This window comes from Stomoxys calcitrans, chromosome 4, assembly GCF_963082655.1.
Source record: "Stomoxys calcitrans chromosome 4, idStoCalc2.1, whole genome shotgun sequence".
In the NCBI taxonomy this organism is placed as follows: domain Eukaryota; kingdom Metazoa; phylum Arthropoda; class Insecta; order Diptera; family Muscidae; genus Stomoxys; species Stomoxys calcitrans.
This window is the reverse complement of record NC_081555.1, coordinates 61,714,676-61,737,482: the sequence shown is the minus strand read 5'-3', so window position 1 is coordinate 61,737,482 and position 22,807 is coordinate 61,714,676. Positions and strand designations below refer to the sequence as shown.

At 40.9% G+C, this 22,807-nt stretch overlaps 1 protein-coding gene across 8 annotated transcripts in view; it reads right to left on the bottom strand.

The window, feature by feature from the left end:
• The window catches only part of LOC106084413 (mucin-2), a 263,301-nt gene that overhangs the window by 10,657 nt on the left and 229,837 nt on the right, over positions 1-22,807 (bottom strand). For all 8 annotated transcript variants that reach the window (XM_013248085.2, XM_059366669.1, XM_059366668.1 and 5 more), the window contains 4 exons: positions 14,545-15,414; positions 3,427-6,851; positions 3,196-3,355; positions 2,959-3,127 (listed from right to left, as the gene is read on the bottom strand). In XM_013248085.2, the coding sequence (XP_013103539.2) occupies positions 2,959-3,127; positions 3,196-3,355; positions 3,427-6,851; positions 14,545-15,414 (4,624 nt within the window). The remainder of the gene's footprint in view (positions 1-2,958; positions 3,128-3,195; positions 3,356-3,426; positions 6,852-14,544; positions 15,415-22,807) is intronic.

Here is a 22,807-nt window from a genome sequence, read left to right as displayed (position 1 = left end):
CAATTATATGGACCGTACTATCGCTTCAAACACCTTTCGTCAAACGAAGATAACACTATACAAAACACTAATACTATAAACATGGCAGCTGTTTGTACGTACCGGGTTGATCCGATTGAGTCCTTCATCAACAAGGGCTGCTGCCTCTGTTTGTGTTTGTCCTTTTTTCGTCAGAACCGTCTTCTTCATCGCCACCATCATCGGTCGGTGTCAGTGAGGTGTAACCGGTGCATGGAGTGGATGCATTTCCGATCTTGCTCTGGCCTTACATCATTACAGGAGTATAGTCACACTAAATATGTTGCAAGGTGCTGTGCAAACATAGACAGCAGCGGGTCACAAGCGTCGTCGTCGGACTATGTGAGCCCTCCGACCTCTCCCGTGCGGTAATATACGCACCCCAGTCCCATTATTGCCTGGACAGTGCCGGTAAGTGTATCATTCTTGCAATTGAATTGCAACGGGATAGTAGATTTTATGAGTCGGAAGAACATATTGATTGCAACGATCCAGAAGACAAAGCTGCTGCAGAATCTGTGGTAAATCATTCTCGAACATCGGTAGAAGAGATCACCGGACCTCAGTCACTTTTGGCGACTGTGACTGATCCGAAGAGGTGCGCCAGGCAGTTCAACCGTCAATTTAGTGTGCATGCCGAGGGTGACAGGGCTAGAAGGAGAGCCATCAGTGGTCTCCGAGCCGATGGACAGCCATCACAATTTACCGTGGACAAAGTTACGAATATCACCCGAGGCGCCAAGTCATCCAGGGCGTTGGGACTAGGCGGAATCTCTACATTGATGCTTAAGAATTATGGATTTACCTGGAGTCGTGTACTTTATAACTGTACTCAACCTATTTTTGAACACTCTTATAGTTCCCGATATCTGGAAATGGGCAGAGTGATCCCGCTACTGAAGCCTGTAAAGGATCCGAGTAAGGGGGAGTCGTACAGACCGAACTCTCTTCTCTCACCAGTAGCAAAGACGCTTGAGAGGCTACTCCTCCCGAGCCTCGTTGGAGAATTTCCATTCGCCGAGCACCAGCATGGATTTCGAAGACTACATAACACAACAACTGCTTTGCATACCATCACCGCACACATTTACCTTGACTTCAATCAGCCCTTGCCATGTGATAGGACGGTCCTCGTGGCTCTGGACCTATTGAAGACATTCGAGGCGGTCAGCCATGCCAAACTATTTGAGGACACGTCCCTCCAGCCAGGCCTGAAACGCTGGGTCGAAAATTATCTGTGTGGTCGCCAGTCATTTGTGAAATTTAGGGATAAGAAATCGAAATACCGTAGAGTGAAACGTGGTAGAGTGAGCCATAGAGATAGTATCATATGCGGACGATTGTGCGATCATGCCATCAGGCCCCCACGCATTGATGGCATCTGCGATAGGTTAAATGGCTACCTCAACGAACTTGCCGCTCATTTCGCTGCAAGAGTTTTGAAGCTATCTGCCACCAAATCTTCAGCAACTTTGTTCACTACAGATACGCGTGAGGTGAATAATGAGCTGAATGTGATGGTTGATGGATAAACTATTCCGACCATCAAGTGTTCCAAAATACTTGGCGTCAAAATACTTGACAGCTTTTACACATTATCCCCACATGCCACAGCAATTTGCGATAAAGTCAAAAGTAGAAACAAGGTAATCAAGTCACTTTCCGGCAGCTCTTGGGGTGCTGGCAAAGAAACTTGTTGACCACGTACAAAGCACTTGGCCGGTCTGTGGTAGGTTATGCAGCGCCAGTGTGGTCCCGTCAGCTATGTGATACGCAGTGGAATTATATTGAGATCTGTCAGAATGCCGCTCTTCGGACTGCGGCGGGCTGTCTCCTTAGTTTTCATGTGGTCCACCTCCATTAGGAAAAAAATATCCTACCCGTGCGAAGACATAACTACGTGCTGTCTAAGCAATTATCGCAGGGACCCTCCGAATCATCATCTTGTAAGGTTCAGCGCTACAAGAGAAAACCTCTAGATCAAGCTAGACAACATGCATGCAGATGCGCTGATTAGCTACCGGGTGAATAGATACCCGGTGAATAGCCACCGGGTTAAAATGTTCTTTGGAGAACGAACGCTTCCCATTGCACCTGAAGAAATGAACTTCCCCCGGCAAACCAGAGTAGTTCTGGCTCAACTACGATCTGGCAGATGTATGCGCCTTAACTTCCGATTTTGACTTGGGACCACAGGATATAAGTCACCTGTTGAACTGCCCAACCAGACCCACTCAGCCTCAGATCCTTCTGAACATACCCCACCTTAGTCGCAGAGCTCAAGCAGACGAAAGATACAATAACAACAACAATAACTACTAATACTACTACTATATGGTTCCGAGGCATGGGTACTTGTAAGTAAAGTAAGTAAGCTTTAATTTTGAAAGATATTTCTTTATATTTGCCTCTAACTTAAAATTAATGGTAATAACCACATATTAAAGTTTGTGAGACTTTAGATTGAAAAATTGTTCCTCAATCATGTCTTCTTTAAGATCTAAATCTATTTTGGTGCATTAATCAAAAAAATTTTAAAGTTTTTACAAAAGCATAAATGTTTATATTTGCTAAGAAATATGTCGTACCGTTATGCTATAAACCCTTGGTATGCAAACAATAATTAGTAGAAAGAAGACTTAAAGTATACATATTCATTTTGGTTTCTTCTCATTTGAAGTGTTCTTAAAGATAGGTATACAATTTCGTAAGGTAATACTGTGCGCCGTTCGGACTCGGCTATAAAAAAGAGGTCCCATATCATTTAGCTTAAACTTGAACCGGACAGCACTCATTGCCGGACAAATTTGTATATGCATGAGTGTAAGAAAGGGCGAAGGAAGCTTTGAACAAAGTTGTATATAAACTTTGTCGTCAATTCGTTAGTTGTGAATCGCTAAGTTTATAATATGATTTGCAATAAGTTGCATTAAGACCTACCTGCAGTATTCACTAAAGGTCAAGACATAACATTTATCTTCAACGCAGGCCACTGAATTGTGATCTCGATGGCGCGAGGCGTATACTTCGTCAGGGCTATCGCATAACTGACGGCCTTGTTCGGTGTGTTCAGGACGATAGTACCACAAGAGAGACATCATCATTTCACCTACGGGAAGAGACCAGAGTTAGTTAATTGAGAGCCTGAAGATACAAATCAATCAGCCAGAGGCTTACCGTCTTCAGGGTTTTCCCAGAGGTGGGCCACCTTGGCCACATAAGGCAACTCGTTATCTTCATTGGCCTTTAGAAGGACACAGTCGCGGGTGCGTATAATGTCTCCCTCCAAATGGCGCATAGCAGGATAACAAGTTCGTATAACCAATGGATCATCGCTCTGTATGTGAGAGAGAAAAGGAAATTATTTATCAACACTTGAATGTTCTTAATGACTACAGGATTACTTACATTCAAAAAGACAGCACCCTGGAATTGTTTACCCTCCCAAGTCCAGCCATTGTTCCATTTTGGCACAACATCCATACGCGGAGCTGGCGGCAGTGTTTCGTCAACTTCAAATGACACCGTGGAATGTTTTAACTTTTGCCGCTTTCGACTGCCAAATTTGGAACGTGATCGATTGCGCTTGACTCCATGTTGATGGTGCGAGTGGCAGACCACACGAGGCATAGGAGGTAGGAATACCGGCGTAGTTGCAGGTTGAATAGTACCATTGGAATGTTGTGACTGTAACGGTGTTGGTGATGCTGATGCAGGTGCAACAATGTTGCTGCTGGTGGCTCCTGTTGCATTAAAAACAAGAGGATCCATTAGCAATATGGATGGTGGAGTTTGAGCGTTAAATGTAAAGTTAGTGGAGTTCTCCACGGCGCCAGGTAGGAATGACAACAGGTTCTCAGCTGATTTTGTTGACTCTACAAGGAGGTTATCGCTTTTTTCTGGGAGATTTTGGGCTTCTTTTGGCTTCTCCAAATGATATCCATTGTTATTTGCTTCCAAGCTCAAACCGGATAACTGGTTTTCCTTGATAAGTATTGAGTCCTTGACCATGGTATTGGCCTCCGCTGGAGCTTTTGATTTTTTGAAAAGTTGTGTGCACTTCTTTTGCTTCTTCTCCCGAATAATATTCGGTTTTGTTTCTTTTGTGCGAACTTTAGTCGCCGACTTCTGTATGTTCTCCCCTGAAGCCATCTCCAGGGAGACCCCTCCATCTAAGGCTACCCCTGTAGGAGTACTTAGTTTTTCCATTGATTTTGAGGTAGTTAATGATTGAGCTGTGTCTAGCAATGGTCGAGCCAGTTGTTCTCGAATAAGGCAACCACTTGTCAAGATATCGGTATGTGCATTAAGTGGCTTCTTAGTTTCTGACTTGGATCTTTTCTCCAAAGTGGTTTTGGTCTTCTTCTGCATCTTGAGGGCCAGAGGTTTCCGAGATGTTTCCTTTTCCTCTGTGCTTGTGTTGATCCTGTGTAAATCTGATGGTCCTGGAGAACATGCTGTGCGACACTCGGGCTCGGAGAAGTAGCCTCGGGCCACAGCGTCTATAGTTTCAATTAAATGCATGGGTATAGCTGGTTTCTTTGGTGGTTTGCCGCGCTTGGGGGAAGGTTTCGGAGAGGCAGTGGGAACTCTACCAACGACAATATCTTCTTTATTAGTTGCCACCGAGACTTCTTTCAATGCAATCCCATCATTGTCCTTATTCTTCACTAACTCATCCACTTCTTCATCTTCCACCAAATCTATGACATCGTGTTCTGCTTTCACTTTGCCACAGTTATGCTTGATGTCCTCAAGCTCAGAATTTTCGCCCTTAATACTTAGTTTATCAGTGTTCGTCGTCTTGGATTCCTTGGTGCACTTTCGTTTTAGCCTTAATTCCGATCTCTTAAGTTCTTTAGACTCCCTGCGACGTTTTTCCATAGCTGCCAATTTCTTCTTCCTTAGTCGTAGACTCTCCTTTTGTTGATCGGTTAGCAGAAGTTCCCTTCTGCGCATGCCATTATTAAGGGCACTGCCCTTGTTCGATTTGAAAGAGTGAATTCTACCGCTTCGCGATTTCTTTTCGAATTTACGGCTCAGGCAGAGATACATTTTGGGCTCAGCCTGCTTGATGAGACTCTTGTAGCTATTGGGAGGAGATTTTTTACATTGGTTTTTGTTGAATTCCAAAATCTTCATACGTTTCCCTGAGTTGGGCTGAGATGCGGAGGATGAGGAGCACCCAGTGACAGGACTGTGACACAAATCGAGCACTTCGTCGTCGGACGTAGTCGATAAGTCAATATCACAATTAACCGCCGGAAGGGGTGGGGGTGTGGCATGTATTGGCTGTTGCCATGAAGGGAGCAATCGCATTCTACCCTGCGTCTTCGGCACTAGCAGTTCTGTCCGTCTTTCCGGCCTCTGCTCCAGGGGGCTGTCTTTAGATACGGATGGTGTGAGAATTTCACAGTCCTGCTCGATCTTTACCTTGCTTTCGTGCAAAATTTCGCTGAGTGTTATGGGCTCAGCTTTTATGATTTTAAGCTCATTTTTCTCTGGTATGATATGTTTCTGCGGAGATTGTTGGCATCCGTGCGACTGGTGTTGCGCTACGTTGCTGTGTTGAAGCAACATTGTATCGAGTATATCGTCTTCGAGTTTTATTTTCTCCGATTTGATTTCGGCCTTCAGCAGCAGTGGTGCTTGTACTTCAACGATCTCCTGTTTGGTTATGACATTATTGACAAAAAATGTGGTAGGAGTCGGTGTTTTGCCCAACAGGCCATTGACATTATGCTCAGGCGAGGTTGATCCATGGTCAGAGTGGGTCGCTGTGGGACGCCTTAGGACGGTGGAAGCTACTGTCGCCGTAGAAGTAGGCGAGGTTGCGATATGCAAAGGAGATACGGGCTGAGAGCCAGTTCGTCCTGGTAAACACGCTTGCGTTGGCAAAGCCGGATTTGACAAATTTGTGGGAACTGGATTCGCAGCGGTGGGGTGGGTTGCAGCACCAGCATAGACCATATTCCAAGCCATTGATTTACCTATGCGGGCTCTTCTACCCACTGTCATTGTGTGTTGTGTGGATTGTGTACTGTTCTTGACAGGTGGCATCGCTGCACTTCCCGCACTGGCCGCCAGAGGAGGTGTGGTAGTTGTCAAATCGTAAGCCTCTATAGGTGTGGGGCTAGCAACGGTCATCGCATTAGTTGTTTGCAACTTATCTGTGCTCTCCTCCACATCCTGTATGGCAGTATCTTTGTCCGACGAGTCCTTAAGCTTATCCTCGTTTGTGCTGAAGGCGCCTGGGGGAGTTGGGGGTGTGACCACATTTTCTTCATACTGGCTTTTGTTGTCTGTGTCGTCGGAGGATAATTCAGTTTTGACCGATAAGAGGGGTACATTGTCGTTGACATGTTTGTTGGATGTTTCGATTTGTGTTTCGGTTGCATTTTTTAGATTTTTTACTGGGCCTCTATTGGAATTCACTTCGCTGTTATTGCTGTTGTTGTGCTTGTTATTGGCATTCAATATCATCGTCGCTGTTATACTGTTGTTGTTATTGCGGTTGCTGCTGCTGTTGTTCACCGTACTCGTATCGCTCATCGTCGGTTTGTTGCTGCTGTTGTGCTGCATTGAAGTCGAGACATTCAAATTGCTGCACTTGCTGTTGCTGTTGCAATGATTGACTATTGTTGCTGATGAGTTGGTGGTGATGGTGGTGGTATTGCCGCTGAGATTGGCTAATGTACTGTTGTTGCTGCTGCTGTTGTTGTTGCTGCTGGCGTTGTGAGTGCGATTGATGCTGTTGCTACCAATATGAGGCCCAGTATGGACGTTTTTTGGACACGACTGTTGCATTGGACATGGGCATTGTGGCGGATATTCTAAAAAGAAGAAAAAGAAGGCAGAAAAGAAGTGTTAAAATAAACTAAAACAATTCCGATGATTAAAAGAGCAGTTTGCTGGATACCAAAAGTATTGTAGTAAAATCCTATTCGAAAACTAAATTCTAGGAAAAGGCGTACAGAACGAATCTCTCAAAAAGATATTTGTTGCTTCATTTTCAGAGAAAATTTTCCAATTTATATACATATCAGCACACGCCCGGTCGCTTCGCTGTCCTCAATGGTACACCCAATGTCAAGGTTTAACTGTGTCGCAATTTTACGCGCTTTAGCCTTATCCGTAAAGGAAGCAACATTTTGAAAGTTTTAGTGCCCAAGTGGACGAATTTAAAAAAAAAAGACTCTAGTCGCTCGATAAATACTACCAAGGTGTAACTGTAACCCATTTTTGTGAGCTCTAATTCAATCCGCAAAGAAAGTACGAAAAAACTTTGTAATCGCCCATTCTGTATTCCAAATTTTCATGCTCTAGCTCAATCTGTATCCGGCATGGAGCAACTGTATCTTTAACTTTGCAACTGTATAATTATGAGAGCTGAAACTCAGGCCGGTAAGAAAGTACCAATTTGTACGGTTTAGTACCTAGAGGTATTAATTTTAAAAATCTCCTAGTCACCCAATAAATACTGTCTAGGTGTAAATGTATCCAAATTTTGAGAGCTTTAGTTCAATTCGTAAAGGTAGTACCTTTGTACGTTTTAGTACCTATATATACGAATGTTAAACAATCTTCAAGTCGCCCGATGTGTTCTGTTGTGGAGTAACTGTATCCCAATTTTAAGAGCTGTTGCTCAATCCGTAAAGAAAGTACAAATTTGTACGTTTTAGTACCTAGATGTACGAATGTCAATAAAATTGTCTAGTCGACCGGTTTATACTATCATTGTGTACTTGTATTGAAAATTTCAGACCTAAACCTTGATCCGTGAAGAAAGTACTAGTTTGTACGTTTTTGTTACCTCAATATACGAATTGCAAAAAAATTCTAGTCCGATAAATTCTGTTAAGGAGTAACCGTAACCCAATTTTGAAAACTATAGCTCAATCTGTAAAGAAAGTATAATTTTGTACGTTTTAGTACCCAAATGTTCGAATTTCAAAAAAGTATCCTTGATCCCCGATAAATACTATGTAGGAGTACTGCATCTCGATTTTGAGAGCTGTCTCTCAATCTGTTAAAGAAGTAGCATTTTGTACTTTTTAGTGCCTTAAATTTCGAATTTCAAAAAATTATTTAATCAACCGAAATATACTGTCAAGGTGTACCTGTATCTTAAATTTCAGAGCCCATTTCGTACGTTTTATTACTTAAATCTACGAATTTCAAAAAAATCTCCTAGCCGCCCAATATGTACTGCCAAAGTGCAAGTGTGTCCCAAATTAAAGTGCTGTAGCTCAATTTGTAAAGGAAGTACCATTTTGTACCTAATTGTGCTAATTGCAAAAAATTCTTCTAGTCGCCTAATATATATTGCCAAGGTGTTCCTGTATCCCAAATTCTAGAGATATATCTCAATCTGTAAAGAAAGTACTATTTGTCATCTAAAATATATTGTCAAGGTGTACGTACCTGTATCCCAATTCGTAAAGAAAGTACCATTATGAAAGTTGTAGTGCTTAAATGCACGAATTTCGAAAAATCACCTTTTCCCCCCATTGTATAATGTCAAAGATTTACAGCATACTGATTTTGAGAGCTGTATGTCAATCTGTTAAGAAAGTGCAATTTTGTACCCTTTAGTACACTAATGTGCGAATTTCAAGAAATGTTTCTAGTCGGCCGGTATAAACTCTCAAGGTGTACTTGCATCCCAAATTCTATCTATCTCAATCAGTAAAGAAAGTACCATTTTGTACGTTTAAGTACCTAAATGTTCGAATTTCAAAAAAAGTCCTTGTTCCCCGATATATACTGTCAAGGAGTAACTGCATCTCGATTTTAAGAGCTGTAGCACAATCTGATAAAAAAAGTACCATTTTGTACATTTTAGAACCTTAATGTAACTGTGTCCTAATAATGAAGCTATAGACTATAGAAATATAAAGCTTTGGCTCAATCAGTGAAGAATGTACCAAATAGTACCAATTACAGCACTAGTACGTTTTCTTCAACTACTGGTACGATTTGTTACCGAATATTACATTTTTTCAAGTTCACGATAAAATTCTATTTCGTACTATTTATCCCATTTGGTACCAAAATTTACGAATTTTGAAAAAATCATTTAGTCACTCTCCATATATTTGCTAGTTGTACTTACATGTAACTAAATTTCAGAGCTCTATCTCAAGCAAAATAAAGTAGCTAATTATACCAAAGGCGGTACTAAACGTACGTATTCTGTCGAGAACAACTCTCCACATTTTTCCCAACCCCAATTTTACGCACCATGATCCTTTAAACTTCAGAGCTCTAGCTCAATTCGTAAAGAAGGCACCAAATAGTAATAATTGCGGCACTAATCGTTCTATTGCTCATTTCTTCAAGACGCTCTTTCTTTTGAGCCCAAATTCGATCTCCTAGCCCTTTTGGTTCGTCCTCTACAAACATTCACTATTTTTTTAGTACCTTTACGAACGAATATCACGAAATCCAGCATTACCACGCGTCTGCGACCCAAGACCCATATTCGTGCCAAGTTCCATGGTTCTAGCTTAAGCCGTTTGGGCTGGGCGTTAATCAGTTATTCAGCCAATCAGACACGCAACTCTTTTATAAAGGGTGATTTTTGAAGAGCTTTAGGAAAGTTAAAAAAAAAACACATAAAATTCAGAAAAATTAATGAAATCGATAGTACGGCCATAAAATTTTATTTTTGGAGATTATTCCGCTTAGTCCAATTTTCGCATCGTCTTTCCAACATTTCGGCCGGTATCTCACGAATAAATACTTCAATGTTGTCTTTCAATGCGTCAATTAAAGCGGGCTTGTCTGTGTAGATATGAGCTTTGAAACAGCCCCACAAAAAAAAAGAGTCTAAAGGCGTGAAATCGCACGATCTAGGCGGCTAATTGATCGATCCCGAACATGAAATAAAATGTTCACGCGTGCTGTATGACATGTCGCGCCGTCTTGTTGAACTACATGTCATGCAAGTCAATCTCTTGCATTTTGGAAAAAAAAGTTGGATATCTTCTCACGCGCTCACCATTCACAGTTATGTTACGATTCGCATCATCTTTGAAAAAATACCCACCATTGTTTGTATGTATGTTCCGTATAGACTCAAAAACGGCTGAACCGATTTTCTTGAAATTTTCACAGATTTCACAAATTTCGGAGATGGGTGGTGCGATTTTAGCGAAATTTTGGCTGCTCTCTTATAGTAATCTCGAAACAAAAATGTGATGCCCAATGCCAAACCACTACAATGTGGGACTCAAATGAAAGGTATTTAAAATAATAAAACGTATCTGATATCCAATTGTCGGACCAAGTGTTTAGGAGACCACCCCAACACCCAAAACCCCCCTAAATCGCACATATTTACCCACTATGGCAATATGAGACTCAAATGAATGGTATTTGCGAGTAGAATACGAATCTGATATCCAAATGTGGGACCAAGTTTCTGGGGGTCGATCCCTTCTCCAAAACATCCCCGAATAGGATTTATTTACCGACCCTGGCAATATGGGGCTCAAATAAAAGGTACTTGGGTGAAGAATACGAATCTGATATCAAATGTATGACCAAGTGTTAGTGGGGCTGCCCCTCTTCAAAAACACCCCCCAAGAGGACAAATTTACGACCATAGCAATATGGGTCTCATATGAAAGGTCTTTGGGATAAAGCACGAATCTGAAATAAATATTCTGGAAAAGTGTCTATGGGGCCACCCCACGACCATAGCACCACCCAAATAGGACGTATTGGCTGACCATTGCAATATGGGGCTCAAATGCGAGGTATTTTATGATATAACACGAAACTGAGATATATTTTTAGGGCCAAGTTAATGGGTGACCGCCCCATCCCACAAAACACCCTCCAAACAGGATATGTTTGCCGACTTTGTCAATATGTAAAGTATTTGAGAGTAGACCATGAATGTGATTTCAACAATCGGGACCAACTGTCTAAGGGACGTCCCACCCCCATAACAAACCCCAAATAGGAAGCATTTGCTCACCGTGACAATTTGGATCTTAAAAAGAGTGGAGGTTGATATTGATAGTTTTTGGGGCCCATACCCCAAACTGGACATATTTGCTGACTTTTGCAATAAGGGGTTTAAATGAAATGTAATTGAGATTAGAAAACGAATATGATATCCAATTTTGAGGCTAATGGCAATATGGGGTTCAAATAAATGATATTTGAAAGTAGAGCACGATGCTGATTTATTTTCAGGGCTAAGTGTTTGGTGGACCGCCCCGCTCCCTAAATCGGACATATTTACCGACCATGTCAATGTGGGGCTCAAATGAAAGGTATTGGGGAGTAGAGTACGAAATTGGCACCCACTTTCGGGGCCAATTTTATGGGGTTTTACCCCTTTCCCACAACACCCACAAACAGCAGTTATTCACTGACCATCGCAATATGGGGCTAAAACAAAGGTATTTGGGAGTAGAATACAAATCTGAAATCCAAAGGTGGGACTATGTATTTTGGGCACCGCCCCTTCTCCAAACCAACCCTAAAAGAGTACAAATATGGTTATATGTATCTCAAATATAAGGTACTGGAGATTAGAAAACGAATTTTATGAAGCTCTTGAATTGTAGAAAATAGATATTCAAAGGATAATTTTGTTCCATATAAAGTAAAAGAAGGCGCAGCAATGCGTGTCGGTTTAGCTAGTAATAATATAAAACTGGCCACATTTTTATACCCTCCACCATAGGATGGCGGTATACTAATTTCGTCAATCTGTTTGTAACATCTAGAAATATTCGTCTAAGACCCCATAACGTGTATATATTCTTGACATTTTAAGTCGATCTAGCCAAGTCCGTCCGTCTGTCTGTCGAAAGGACGCTAATTTTCGAAGGTGTAAAAAAAACAATTTTTTTTTTAATTGTGGTAGCTATTGGGTGCAGGAACAAATCGGCGGTGATATCTGGTCATAAAGTCAGAGCTGAATTTTGCACTGATTGTCAGCACAGTGCAAATATCTTTTGGAAGTCGTATTAATGGCATCGAACGGTGTACAACTTCAATGGCTCTTGCTGCTGCTCCGTGTGCCCAAGTTCGCATTAACGACGAAAAATACCCAAGAATAGAGCTGCCTTAGAAAATTTAATAAATTTAGCACGAGTTAGGAAAGAGGTATCATAATAAAATTTGGATTTTCGTATAGAAGACGACTGAAACCAGTTACAACAATTTTTCCCGTCATGTTTTGGGGGTAAATTGACTTGCCAAAAGTCGGCAATTTTTTACATACCTAAAATCGAAGGAAAAAATTTCTCAAAATTCTTAGGAGTCCCGATAGCCGAGTTGGTAGCGTGATTGGATTACCAGTGCAGGAGTCGTGGGTTCGATTCCCGCCACAAGCCTTGGTCTTTCGCTACTGTGGTATCACAATGGACTTAAAGTTGTCTAAGTGAGTCTGTAAAGGACTGCCACTCTTACCTAACCTAACCTAACCTAAGTGAGATATTTCTGGAATCCGTTTTATTGTCCTGTTGCATTTGATGGTTTCTATAAAAAAAAATTATGGCAATAATCCTTTGACAGCAGGTTCTATTATCCAAAATCATTAAATCCAGCTTTCTTCGCTAACTGGTCATAAAATATTAAGAAAATGATTTTTGTTTAGGGGCTTAGGAAATAAAAAGATTTTTTTTTTCATAAATTTTTAAAATACCAAATATTTGAAAAAATTGCTACGTCAATATATACTAGCATATGTCCGGTCGCTTCGCTGCCACCGATGGTGAACCCAATATCAAACTGTAACTGTTTCGCAATTTTAATAGCTTTAGCCTTATCCGTAAAGAAAAAACATTTTGAAAGTTTTAGTGCCTAAATGTACGAATTAAAAAAAAAACTCTAGTCGGCCGATAAAAACTGTCAAGGTGTAACAGTATCGCAATTTTGAGATCTTTAGCTCAATCCGTAAATAAAGAACCACATCGTATGTTTTAGTACCAAAATAAACGAATATCAAAATTCGTTTATTTTGGTTCGAAAATCTTCTAGCCGCTCGGTACATAGTGCCTAGATGTAACTGTATTCCAAATTTCAGAGCTGTAGCTCAATCTATAAAGAAAGTACTTAATTTTTATTCCAATCCTGGTACAATTTCAACATATCATATTAAGAACAACTTATCGTATATTTGTCAAGACATCGATCATTTTTAGCAATTTTTTTTTAATTTTACCCTTCTCCTTTCACTGTAAAAGTAAAAAGGCTATTTCGTACTTTTTGGTACCAAAATGTATGGTTTGTTAAAAAATCACTTAGTCAACCAGCATATATATCTTATATATCTATTTAGATTGCCATAGTGTGCCTAAATTCCACAATTCAAATAACTAGCTCAATTAACAAACAAGGTACAAAAAAGTAACAAATGGGGTTCGACTTCCGGCACTATTTTCGGAAATTTTTGTCACCAAATCTTATTTTTTCCTAAAATCATAATTCTAGCCCCACCCGTTCGCGCCGGGTAAAAAGTCACCACTTCGTACTTTTTAGTACCTAAACGTACGAATATCACGAATGAATACCCTGTCTTATCGCGCGCCTACGACTCAAGTCCCACAATCGTGCCAAATTTCATGAATCTAGCTTTAACTGTTTGGGCTGGGAGTTGATTAGCCAATCAGTCGATCCCGCAATTTTATATATAGAAATAAAATTTCATCAAAATCGGACAGCTGAATCGAAGGTCAGGCGTAATGAAAATGAGAAATTTTGCCTTTCAAGGGGGGTCCGGCCCGTGCTGAAGTTAAGGGAATACTACGCTTCAATTTTGTATCTAAAAAAATATCATTAACATTTTTTTAAAGATAAAATTTCATTATTATAAAAATTCTCCCGAATATTCTCGGAAAAGACAGCTTTCGGAATATTTTACACTTCTCCGATTGTCTACATGCGCCTTAAAATTAAATTAAAAAAAAAAAAAAAAACGTATTGATTTGCTAATGGCTCTTCGCTATCTCAGAAAAATGTCTATCCTTTCAAAAACGATGTCTTGTGGAATAAGTTTCTCAGGCTACAAAAAATCTTCGCTCACGCTTAATATATATCCAGTCTTTGAAACCATGATTAACAAATCTTACTACATTGTTGAATATAACATTTCTTATGAATCTTATTCATAGGAAAATAGATTCCGTTTTTTTTTAAATGTCCTTAGAAGAGCTAGCAGAAATTTTAAACTTATAAGAACTGTATATTATAGAACAAATTTTTCCAGTAATCATCCTTTTCACCGTTAATGCTATCAGTTTAATATATTTTACGGCAACATAAAACATCACCATCCAAAAATTTGTTACTTACTATGGAGTCTTATTATCAAAATATATTATTCTATTATTTTTTGGACCTCTTAGTCAACTCGTACAATAATCGACTAAGTAACTATTTTCCAAAGATTTAACGATAAAATAATTGAATATACTCGTATTTGGAGATTTTAAACCTCCCACGCCTTTTTTAAATTGTAATCCTTCTTGAACTTAACGTAAGAACCATACTTTTCCTTACCCATATACGGAGCCTGAATACTGCGTGTATAGCATTGACCTGCTGCTGCACCGCCCGTACCATAGCCTGGATAGTAGCCCGGCGGCCCAGAATAATGCTCCAAATGTTGACTGTGTCCAGAAGGGCCGGTTGGCACAAGCTGGTTTCCCCCTGGTGCTGTCGAAGATGGGTGTTGACCGGCCTGTGACGGAGGCGGTGGGCCTGTAACTGGTGGCGGTCCGGTTGGACCTGCGGTTGATGGTGGTGGCGGTGATTGCTCGTACAAATCTGCCGGCGGTGGCGGATGTCCTGGCGGATAGTAGGGATAACGCCTATAGGCCGAATGATGAGATGGTGGCGGGGCACTTTGATAGACTTTAGTGGGGAAATACGGTTGATAGGCAGGAGGCGAATAACACACTGGTTCACTGGGGTATGGTGAATAGTAATTCGAAGGATATGGCGTTGAGTAGTGCATGGGAGTATGGATGGATCGGGGATACGGTGAGCTTTGATGAGCGGCAGCAGCTGCTGCAGCTGCAGCTGCTGCTGCATGTGCTGCTGCTTGTTGATGCAGTTGATGCTGTTGTTGTTGACTATGATGTGCTGCGGCTGCGGCTGCTGCTGAGCCACTTCCATTTCCATTATGGGGCGGATAACGATAGGGTGTCAGATCGCCGCCGGTGAGCAGGAGTTCTGTATCAGGACCTTCGGCCGTTCCAGTATTTGCCGAGAGCGACGTGCTTTCACCTTCGGCATTTGTTGATAGGGTCTTAAGCTTTGTATTAGTGGTGGGTAACAATGGCACATTTGGTGGTATTGGCTGTGGTCCAGCTGTAACTGGCTGTATGACATGCGCTGAGATCAATGGACCAGCTGGTTGATAATAACCTGTAAAAAAGAGAGGGTAACAAGAAGTTATTAGGCCAAATGTTTAAAAAGTAGAGGGGTATAGTGTAATTTATGTGATTGAGAACGGCATATAGCAGCTGTTTGCAATTTCAGAATTGTTGTGTGATATATATGTCTGTATTTGGCTTATTAAAATAATTCGCTACAGCCAAACTAATTCGCAAAATAAAAATCGAAGATAAACAATAAACAACATAATTAAAAATAAAATTAAAACCGGCTTTAAAAACAACTTTTTGCATTAACCAAAGAATTAGTTGATAAAAAAAATATATTAATAATCGCTGTCACAAATAGTTCTTCTGTTATAGCAAAATAATGTTTGCCATTTTGAAATAACAGGCTGCCTTCTAAAAAGTCTTTTGTTTGCTTAAAACGGCAGTTACTGCATATATCGAATGAAGAAAGTAGTCACAATTGAGTAAAAAGGCGTAACGCTTAGGTGATTAAGATTAATTTGAGTGAACGGGGCGGAGGTGTTTTCATTTTGCTCCACGAAGAAAAAAAACCGTGTTCCGCTAGCGCAGTCGGTTGAAAGCGCAGATCGCTGGAAGAGATAGAACAGGCATTCCAGGCACTTCTACGGAAGCTGGAAAGAGAATGAGAACTCACACAGAGCATAACACTGCCAAGACGTTGAAGAAGAAAAAGAGCTCTCCGCTTTTAAATATTCGGGGAAGAGCAAGCCAAACCCCCTGCAATGGCGACTCCAGACAGTGTTCCGCGGAGGGAGACAAAGTCGGAACAGCAACGAAGGAATCGCGCACGGCCCCTGCCACAGCCATCACGGAATGGGGAGATGGTAGCTGTGAAAGGTAAGAAGCCGCCCTCTTACGCCGGAGTGCCAGGAAAGCACAACAAATAAGAGATGACTTATGCAGTCATCGATATTGGCTGTGCATCCGGTAGGATTCCACCAGATCGTCCGTCCCAGGCGAGGCATTTGATTAACAAACGGGTTAGCGAACATTTGGGTCAACCCATACGAATTATGAGCGAGTATAGAGGGGACATCTTAACGCTGCGCTTTACCTCAGTGGAATGTATTGATACCGTCAATAAGCTCGTTGGAAGTATCCACACTACCTGGGAGCAAAGCTCGACCTTGTGAGAAAGATTAACATCTCGAAGCTCAAAGCACGACAGTATTCATCATCAAGACCTAGCCCTCGATGGAAGTCTTAAGCTAGCAAAACCAAGATTTGGTCGTGGAGAAATGGGAGGTTTGCCACAAGGAGGAGAAGGAGGAAGCAACTCTCCTTATGGTTGGCATTGATCAAGTCTCCGTGACAAGTTTGGCTAAGACTAAAGGCATGCCATGGCCGTCTTTTTCAAGACTGGGAAGACTAGGATAGACAAATATCCTCATATTGAGCTACTAGGAAGTCCAGTGGCAGGGCACTCAATACCGCCTAACGAACAGGGGGCCGACGATGAGACAATCACAGACTTTTTCAATACTGGGAAGACTAGGATAAGCAAAGATCCTAATACTAAAACAAGAGTCAGTGCAGTGACGAGCGACCCAATACAGCCTAACGAACAGGGACCCGATGACGGAGCCATCAACGACTTTATCGAGATTAGGAAGACTAGGATAGATAAAGATCCTAATATTAAAACATCAAGCTGTGCAGTGACAGAGAACTCAATCCCGCCTAACACACAGGGAGCCGACGATCAGACCATAACCTACTGCCAAGAAGTCCATTTATTTAAGATTTGGGAGATTAGTATAGGCAAAGATCCAAATACTGGAACATCAGGCAGTGCTGGGACGGTAGACTCAATACAGATTAACGAACAGGGACCCGATGATGGAATCATTAACAACTTTCTCAAGATTCGGAAGACTAGGATATGCAAAGATCCTAATATTAAAACATCAGGCAGTGCAGTGACGGGAAACTCAATACAGTCTAAAGAACAGGGAGCAGACGATAAGACAATTTCCCTGTCCCAAGAAGCCCATCTATTGGAGGACCAATGATTGAAGTCATTCAGATGAACCTCCACCGGAGCGAGATAACTACTCACGCTCTGATGGAAAAAATCAGGAAATGCAAGATTCATATTAGTTTTTGGACTGAACCATAGCAACTACCAGTCATTCTATGCTTACACTGGTACTTGGCCGAGGACCCAGGTTATTGTATTTCCCCACAGTTGTCAACGTCGGATACAACAGTGGTGAGACAGGGAGACGGTGGAGCATACTTGGCATCACTTTATCTGTCTTACGACTCTCCGACACCGCCAACTACGTCGGAGCTGCAACTGTTGGTGAGGAAAGCAAAACAGACAGGAAATGAGGTACTAATAAGGTGCGATGAGAACTCTCACTATATTTCGTGGGATAGTACCAACATTAATAAGCGGAGCCATTTATTTTAAATACTAACGACGTAATAACACTCAATATTGGTAACACCACTACCTTTGTTAATAGGATTAGGAAGGAGGTTTCAGATGTGACAATATGTTCGAAAATTCTAATCGATGAAGTTCAGGATTGGAGGGACCATGGAGCACTCCTTCTCAGGAATCTATATTGTAATGCAAATTTTGCCCATGAACATTCCACTAAGGAACAGGGACAAACTTCTCACATATCAATGAGTGCAGTCCGATTCAAGTTTAAGCTCAATGAAAAGGGGGCTCCATTTTATAGCCGAGTCCGAACGGCGTGCCGCAGTGCGACACATCTTTGGAGAGAAGTTTTACATGGCATAGTACCTCACAAATGTTGCCAGCATTAGAAGGGGAAAACCACCGTTGAAAATTTTTTCTGATGATCTCGCCGGGATTCGAACCCAGGCGTTCAGCGTCATAGGCGGATATGCTAACCTCTGCGCTACGGTGGCCTCCAGGAATCTACATTAGGTTTAGAATATCACGGCCAGCGCCGAATCCGATAAGCTTCCGTAATAAGTTGATAAGCCAACTGGCCAAAAGTTCGGAAGACTACTCAGAAGAAGGCTTGGGCAAAATAATTTAGATTGTCCAAGCATAGAAGACATTGGCGACAATGTCTAGACGAATGGGACTGCATTAGTGACGTCCTTCGAAGTTAGTTGTCCTCTTCGAGAAAGGAAATCAGTCCAAGAAAACCCCTGAATGACCGAGAAGATTTGCAACATTGGGAAAGAGGTCCACAGAGCACGTCGTAAAAAGGCGGAAGTATATTGGGATATGTATTACACACTGCCCAATAAATACAATAAGATTACTAGAGCGGCAAAACGTGCCTCCTGGAAGATTTTTTGCGACCAGGTCGATAGCGTTAATGGAGCCGCCAAGATGAACAATTTTCTCTCAAAAACCCATGCCCAACCTGAAACTTTAGGTTGGTCAGTAACAAGGGAAGACATGTAGAGGCTTTTGATGAAAACGCATTTTCCACAGGATACGACGGTACTCACGGAAACACCGGAATCTTGGAATAATTATTTTAATCGAAGGCTTATTCAAACGGAATTAATGGTCAAGGAAGCCTTGAGGAGCTTCGTACCCTCGTACCATAGTCACGCGGATGATATTTCCGTTACTACAAAAGGAGGCCGACTATCTGGCGCCTCATCTGGCCACTATTTGCACAGCGTGCCCAGGTCTTGCATATACTCCGATAGCCTAGCAGGTGGGAAGGGTGGTATTTATGCCCAAGCCCGGCAAGGCAAGTTATGCGACACCAAAGGCCTACCGGCCATTCTTTCAATTCAACCTAACCTAAGACACGGTGGTAAAAAAGGAAAATTTAATTTAACATTGGTCGTTATTGAACAATTATATGAGACCTATTTGTTTGCTACCTTATTATACGATAAAACTAATTATATAAATTTTACGCCCATAGTGAAAGTTTGTGACATAATTTTACTAACATACGTGATTTATTGCATATCCTAATGGCTTCGCTGCAATAAAGTGAAAGTGTTTCTTGTTGCAATCAATTAAAGTGGAATGGTTTGCAAAGAGTATAAAGCTCAAAAAACAGGAAAAATACTTAGTGAATAAATGCTTGTAATTTTATTTGGTTGCTCAGCTTGGAGTTAGTCAGACAGTCAGTCTAGTCTAGCCTTTACTGCAATAAAAAGGTCTTGAAGTCATTGTGCAAATACTACTTTAAGCCACAGCCACAACAACAGTGACGATTACAATGAGGTACGATACGCGATCAAATGGCCAAGATTATTGCTGGCTGCATGTTTTAGCCTGATGTTAGACGCTGCAATGACTGTCATAAAGTTTACAAGCAAAAAGCACAGATGCATTACTAAAGAAGGTGGGTATGTCTATCTCAAATTTTGCTAGTTAAGGCCCCCAGCAAGGAGTTGGTCACCTTGCATTGATATGGCAGCTATTTCTTCCGATTCCAGTAAAAGTTTCCCAAATAGCTCCACGCTCACATTAAGTTTCTGTGAATGAAGCAAAAAGCACAGATGCGCAACTATAACAAGGTGGGTTTGTCTACCTCAAATTTTGCTAGTTAAGGCCCCCACCAAGGAGTTTGTTGCCTCGCATTGATCTGGCGGCTATTTTTTCCGATTCCAGTAAAAGTTTCCCAAACAGCTCCACGCTCACGTTAAGTTTCGGTGAATGTAATTTCCTCGCTGTGACATATTCCTACAATAAACGGCAAACACCACTCTGAACTAAACATTGGCAATAACAACAACCAGAAATATTTATTATGGCTGGCTACTTAAAGACGACGACTACCGATTACGACCAACGCCGACCAATGTCCACGTCAATGCCTGCTTGGTGGTCGTGTGTCCCGTCCATACGTCTGCACGACGGTGGGTTCCATATCTGTTTTCCCCATTGCTACCGACAATATTGACATTTTCCTTGCAGTGCCAGTTTTGTTGTTCAGTTTCGTAGCAGCTGCTGCTGATGTTGTTTCCCGAAAAATTTTTTTTGCGAATGTCTTATGGCTCGGCAAAAAGATCATGATTAGCAAATAAAACAGTGTTACTTGAAACGAAAAGTCCCATTGCAGAACAATATGAATGTACAGAGAATCATACCACTGTGAGATAAATACAAAGTGTTTAAGCTGTTCATTCAGAGATAGACAATTATTGGTCAAGTTTCATAAGTTTTACTTTTATGTACCATTTAGTCGAATTCAAATTTTGCCAAAAATTACTTTGAATGGACATTTTTCTCTAGACGGCCAGACACAAAAATTATATCAAAGTTATATGATTATAAATCAAAATACTGATTATTCTATGAATCTTTTCTTTACCATTATGTGGAACAAATGCCGTGTTTTATTTTAGTATTATATAGTATAAATCGGGAATAAACGTTTCTTATTATTTATCTAAAACGCTTGACACCTACACTGGATATAACTAGAATAAAACACAGCAAAAATAACCTTTGTATATTTATAATCTTAACTTCAACAGCTTTCACTGAGGACCTATTTGGAAATAAAATACTTTCAAAAATCCATGGACAATTTTTGAGACTTAATTAAACATCTCGTAAGTGGAGGTTAAAAGGACCCAAGATCTTCTTGTTATTTTTTTTCTTAAGATGCAAATAATTCAGTGCACTGGAAAGATATTCACTTAAATTTGATCAATTTTCCACTGAATAATGACATGTGATTGGTAAAAAGATCAATGTTTAACAAATGTTTAAATACACGAATTAAAATTATTATTTGATGGCATAAAAAGCATGTATCTTTTCTACAAAAAGCCAGACGATATTGTGTTCTCTTTCACACACATGTAATCCGCAAGCGGTCCAGATATATATACGCAAGCGGTCCAGATATATATACGCCACTGAATGCAAAAACAAAATTTCTTGCATCAGATTTCGTGCATCTCGGATTTAATTCATAAAATTCAATAATTTCAAATAAAAATAAATTTTTAGTGTGAATTGGTGGAATGCAAACAGAAATATCTTGGATGTGTGAATGTAAATGTAAGAATTACATTGAATCGCAACTGAAAATAGTGGGAATTGCGGAAATGTAACCCAATTGTATTGGAATATTTAATTATCCATCTTTAATTCAAGTGTTTTAATGTTGACTGATTTGGAGGCCACCGTAGCGCAGAGGTTACCAAGTCCGCCTATGACGCCGAACGTCTCGGTTCGAATCCTGGCGAGACTATCAGAAAAAATTTTCAACGCTGGTTTTCCCCTTCTAATGCTGGCAACATTTGGGAGGTACTATGCCATGTAAAACTTCTCTCCAAAGAGGTGTCGCACTGCGGCACGCCGTTCGGATTCGGCTATAAAAAGGAGGCCCCATATCATTGAGCTTAAAACTTGAATCGGACTGCACTCATTGATATGTGAGAAGTTTGCCCCTGTTCCTTAGTGGAATGTTCATGGGCAAAATTTGCAATGTTGACTGACAGGAGCATAACGTCCAAGCTACATCTCTTCATGTGGATTAATACTTCGAGATACTTATTGATTATACACTTTACAGACATGACATACGTAAGAGGCCACTCTTTGGTTATTGACCGCAGCCAAACAAAAGGTAATCACGGTTTTCCGTCATCTAAATCTGTCTATAGACAAAAGCAACAATATATGTAGATAAACTTAAAGACTTTGCTGAGTATTGAGATCAATATAGATATCCTTTTTTGTACCATTAAGATCCTATCCTTTTGTAAAAATCATTAGCTTTTTAGGTTTTCACGCGTTTTGCGCAAATTTATTTGTTTTTGAAATAACTCATACAACCGGATATTGTCCGGCTGGAGACTCAATCGTCGATTGCTAAAAGAGGAAGGTGTCAATGCAACCATATTGCAGCATATACTACTTGCGACGTGCCGTTCCGTTCACTCATACATTTGGGGTTAATTTATTCGGTCATGAAATAATTCATGCAATCGGATATTGTCCGACACGTGGGGTCGAATTGTTATATCAAGTTCGTACTTAAATACCTTTCATTTGACACCCATATTGTCCTAATCGGTGAACATGTCCGTTTGGGTGGGTTATGGCGTTCCTCACGGTTATTTGACCCCAAAGCTTTATACCAAGTTTGTGTTTTTGGATTACCATAAGGTGGCAATCGATGCACCCATCTCCGAGATCTGCCGTTTTTTAAGATTATGACTAGGGGGAGGGTCCGCCCCTCTCGCAAACAAACAAAGCCCAACTCTTTTATTTTTGTATAAAAGATTTTTCCCAATTGGAAAAACCTCAAGGAGGTGTAGTGTCTCCTCTACTTCGGAATACAGCCATTAACAATATATTATTGTCTCTGGAAGGAAAAGGCGTAAAAGTGGTCGAGTATGCTGATGACTTGGCAATTGCGGTTAGGGGAAAGTTTCCCAGCACTCTAAGAGATATACTTCAGAAAGCTCTACGT